The sequence below is a fragment of the Nicotiana tomentosiformis genome, chromosome 10 (assembly GCF_000390325.3).
Source record: "Nicotiana tomentosiformis chromosome 10, ASM39032v3, whole genome shotgun sequence".
In the NCBI taxonomy this organism is placed as follows: Eukaryota; Viridiplantae; Streptophyta; class Magnoliopsida; order Solanales; family Solanaceae; genus Nicotiana; species Nicotiana tomentosiformis.
The window spans coordinates 45,492,070-45,497,168 of NC_090821.1; the positions used below are offsets into that span (position 1 = coordinate 45,492,070).

The following is a 5,099-nucleotide window of genomic DNA, read 5'->3' on the forward strand; positions in this document are numbered from 1 at the left end:
TATAAAAGAGAAATGATGATTCAATAAACGATGCTGTCTGTTTACATTAAATGTAGTTTGCCTATAGTAGCAAGTTTGAAATAAAACCAACATTTTATCTTCATCAGCATCATAAAATAAAGCAACTTGATATAGTTTTATTTGTAAAAATTGCTCAGGATTATGTTTATAACCATGCAGGATTCTTCAATGGGGTCACAACTGCCTTTACTTGCAAGTAATTCTTGAGACTGTATTCTCCCTTTTCTCTTCCGTGTCCACTCATCTTATAGCCACCAAAAGGAATTGTAGCATCAAAGGTATCAAAGCAATTAACCCATACCGTCCCAACTCTCAAGGCTCGTGTCAATGTGTTTGCAGTGTCAATGTTCTGTGTAAATACTCCAGCAGCTAGACCATACCGACTGTTATTAGCTCTCCGTATCACATCATCAAGATCCCTGTAATGAACAAATTCATGTAATAAATAAATTTATTTCGAAGCGCTATGTTTACATATATATTAGGGCGTTCAGACATACTTAAATTTTAAGATGGACTGCACTGGACCAAAAATTTCATCTTGTGCAATCAGCATATCGTCCTGAGAATTGTACAATTTGTTAGTTATAACAATATGTGGATGTTGATGCTGAAATTGTGTCTATTAAAGTGAATTGATATATATACCTTAACGTTAGAGAAAACTGTGGGCTTAATATAATATCCCCGTTCACCAAGTCGCTCACCTCCAGTTTCAAGGGTTGCTCCACTATCGATACCAGATCTAATGTAATTCATGATCTTATGAAACTGTTTTGAATCAATCTGTTGCGACATGAAACTCTTAGGTTTAGTATTACCTCAACAAAAGACTTAAAAGGAAGGACATATATTCCATGATAATATTTTGATCACGATCAGTAATAGATATAGGAGATCATTAATACCTGAGGACCCTGCTCAGTGCCTGATTTAAACGGATCACCAACTGTGCGTTTCAAGGCACGTGCCTTTGCCTTCTCCAGAAATTCATCATAAACTTTCTCGTGAACATAAGTCCGAGATCCAGCACAGCAACATTGCCCCTTTAGAACAAATGACATTGATGTTAGTATCTACCATGAACCTGACCAACACCTTTTTGCAGAAGTATAGATTGGAAATAACCTGATTAAAGAAGAGAGCAAAGTGAGCTTGTTCAACGGCCGTATCAATATCAGCATCCTCACAAACAATAAATGGGGATTTCCCTCCAAGTTCCAAAGTCACAGGCTTAAGATTACTCTTAGCAGCCAATGAAAGTATAGCTTTTCCTGTATCTGTTGATCCAGTAAATGCAAGCTGTCGATGAAACAAAGGTGAATCAGTGTCCAATCCAATGCAACATACTGGTATCTACTTTCATGCTAATACTTTGAGTTTGGATAAATTGCATAAAATAGCACGGTGCGCTAAAGAAGCAATTGCTGTCAACTCTAAAATCCCTTAATACAATTCCATGATTGGATAAGAGAATGAGAGTGTTGATAACACTAAATATTTCTAGACTTCCATAATGGGATCAAAACTATAAGATGGCTGGATTTTCTACATGAAATGTATGAAATTTGCCTTCTTTATTATTGAATAAAAATTCATCTTTTCAAAAGTTGCAGATACAACATGCAACAAAGTTCTCTTCACTGTTCTTTTATTTTTTTTAAAATAATAATATCAAATTGAGGAATATTAGCTCATTTGACACCACTAGTTTTTGGCAAGATATGGCCGCAAATGCAATACGAGTTCAGTGCTTGAATACGAACGAGTAGTAGTTGCAGTGTCTAGCAATCGGTCCAACCAAATTATTGCCAGATTACTTTCGTGGAGAATTAAAAGCTGAAAAGCCACAAATTTCAGATTGTTACACAGAGTGGACTATAGGACTGAAGAAGAGCTTAAATAGTTTACCTTATCCACGTCCATATGACAACAAAGAGGAGCACCAGCTGTAGGACCAAAACCAGAAATGATATTCAAAACACCTTCAGGCAGCCCAGCCTGTTAGTAATGACCAAGTATTAAAGATATTCTATACAATAGATAACTTGTAGAAAGTAGCAATAAGCCAATAATAATGTGTTAAAAAGAAAAAGAGTTGTTGCAATTCCTCTTCAATTAGTATATACTTCAGTTTCTGATTAAACTCATGGAAACAGAAGAAATACTTTAGTGACTATAGTAGTAGAAGTAATGGAAATTTGGATGCTACCTCCTGTAACAGATGTGCTACATAGAATGCAGATAATGGTGTCTGCTCAGCTGTCTTTAGCACGACAGTATTCCCACAAGCTAAAGCAGGTCCAATCTTCCAAGAAAACATGAGAAGAGGAAAATTCCATGGGATAATCTGACCAGCAACCCCAATTGGTTCGTGCAACGTCTGAACATGATATGGTCCATCGGCAGGAATAGTCATACCATGAATTTTATCTGCCCAGCCTGCAGAACCAATAGGAGATCATTAATATTTTTAGGGACGCGAAATAAGTCTTGATATACTTGCTTTCCTCAGTTGGCTTTCTGACTTACCAGCATAATAACGGAGTAGACGTACAACCATTGGTACTTCAATCTTAGCAGCCTGTTCATATGGTTTCCCAGTATCCCAAGTCTCGAGCGTTGCAATTTGATCATTATGTTTTTCAATCAGATCAGCAAGGCGTAGCAATATCTTTGACCTTTCCTGCAGTTATGAAAGATGGAGAATTAGGCGTAATGTCGCGTGCACAAGTATTAACATAGCGTAAGAGAGAACTGAGAGATAAGAAGTCGATACATAAGCATTCATTTTAGGCCATGGTCCTTCGTCAAAAGCCTTACGAGCAGCAGCTACTGCCCGATTTATATCTTCTGCATCACCTTCAGCAACATGTGCAATTACCTCCCCAGTCCTGGGGTCGAGAGTCGGGAATGTTTTTCCTAAAATCTCAAGAAAATTAGCTTCATTGTACAATAAATGGCCAACGTTGATATGAAAAAAGAGAACAGACTCTATTAGTGTGACAACATATTTACCTGATGCAGCATCAACAAATTGACCATTGATAAAAAGTTTAGTATGTTCCACATTGACAGCTGGTTTGATCGGTTCCTCAATAGCAGCCGCCGTGCTGTATTGATAAGCAGCTATTCTGCCCAGATAGGATTTACTTCCTAAGCAAAAAAGTTTTTTCCTCAGAATAATACAGTAAAATGTCTCCAGCTCTAACTAAATAGAGGGAAGGTATAACATCTAAAAATCTAATAGGGAAAAGGAGTATTAATCCCTTTTCAAATGGAACTTTATCTCTTGTTCAACCAGAAATTTGGGACAGACATGTATTTGGATGTAAGATGTATAAAGTACTTACCACATTTTGTGCAGTCATTACAATTTACAAGAACAACCAAATTTTTTATCAAGTGATTCTTTACCAAAAAGAAATCCATTAATCATTATTCAGCCTTTGACTAGTTTATTAGTACAAGGTTGTTGATAAAGACTTTCTCTTTGTACAATATTCAACCATTGGAATAAGAATTATGGCTTAATATTTAATTGGTCAAAATGGAAAAGGGCTATACATTATTACAGAGAAAGAAAATCATGATATTACAGCTCTGAAGAACAAATGTAGTAAGGTTTATGCCTTCTTAATTGAGTTTAATTTTACTAAACATGTAGATCTTTCTAGGTTGTGGATGCAAGTTGTTGTCTTCTTTGATTGTAAAATAGTAGATCTTTAAGCATCCTGATTTCAAAACAACCTCAAAGTAAAAACATAGTGATCGACCCCATTATTACCAAAATACTTAGGGGTCGTTTGGTTTGAAGACAAGTTATGCTGGGATTAGTTATTGCTAGGATTAGTTATCCTAGTATTATTTCTTATTGACTATTTGATATATTGTATTAATCCTGGGATTGTCAATTTTACTACTTTATCCTGAGATAACTTATCCTGGGATTACTATTCTATCCTCTGACAGATATAAGTTATTCCGGTATTATTTTTAATCCGGAGATAACTATCTCAAGATTAGACACCAAACAAAGGATAAGGCGGTACTAAATTTTTATGGAAGGATTATTTTGCTTATCCATCATACCAAACGACCAAACCTAGATATACCAGGATTATAACATGAATAACTGATCCCACCTTCAAACAAACACGGGATACATTTAATCCCAAAATTTATCCCAATTGACACTTCCAATCCAAATCTTGAAATACTATGCATCCCGGGCTTATGATATAACATGGTCATAGAATTCATTGTAGATCACAAAGAAAACGTATTCAACGAAAACCCATCATATTTCGAAATGCACATCATAGAATCATGATCAAACAAAGGTATCAAAATCCATTTACACAGAAAACCAATCCAAGAAAGAGAAAACAGTGAATTGAACAAAATATATAATAAATCTCAGATGACAAAACGCATGATTCAAAAAAAGAAACATACCCCTCGAAAGCAGATGAGAAGAGGATGTGAAAGAGCGAGAGAGACGCGAGGCAAACACACGAGCCGCCATTAATATGAAAAGTAGAGCAAATGAAAGTTTCTCACTGTATTCAAGAACCAATAAAAGATAGCAACTTTATATACAGGAAAAGTCTATGAATAGTTTGTTGTGTCACGCATACGGTGGCAAGTGTATGACTTATCAAATTCGAAAAGGTACTTCTACAGTTCTACCGCACTGATTTTGGCCACAATGGCCCAAATGGGGGTAGCGTAGTAAATTCATACGGGTATCTTAGGTTATTTATGCCAAGTCAATGTCATTGTTACTCTTCCCTCCCAAAGTTTAACTTTCAAAATTTGCATTATCTCTCTCATCAATTCAATTTTAATTTTTTCCCAATACATAGAGAAACTCAAAAGATGCACACATACAACCTTTTCCATAAACATTTAATATTGATATTTTTCTCTCTTTTTTGTTGTAAACACGTACATACAATTATACTGTACATACGATTATCTTGTATATAATTTATTTTTATTTTCTAATTTTTTATTGGTCAATTTGTAACCCTAGTACTTAGGCAAACCTAGGTATACCTTATAAATATGACTAT

General features: G+C 35.3%; 1 protein-coding gene across 1 annotated transcript; it reads right to left on the reverse strand.

Annotated features, from left to right (window-relative positions):
• On the reverse strand, positions 1-4,648 carry LOC104105620 (benzaldehyde dehydrogenase, mitochondrial-like). Its single transcript, XM_009613970.4, has 11 exons — positions 4,480-4,648; positions 3,040-3,177; positions 2,801-2,943; positions 2,554-2,707; positions 2,234-2,463; positions 1,933-2,022; positions 1,150-1,323; positions 930-1,067; positions 670-807; positions 522-583; positions 1-440 (listed from the first exon to the last, which is right to left on the reverse strand). The coding sequence occupies exons 1-11, from the start codon at positions 4,547-4,549 to the stop codon at positions 167-169; spliced, it is 1,611 nt and encodes a 536-aa protein (XP_009612265.1). The 5' UTR covers positions 4,550-4,648; the 3' UTR covers positions 1-166.
• Between the last annotated feature and the right edge of the window lie 451 nt (positions 4,649-5,099).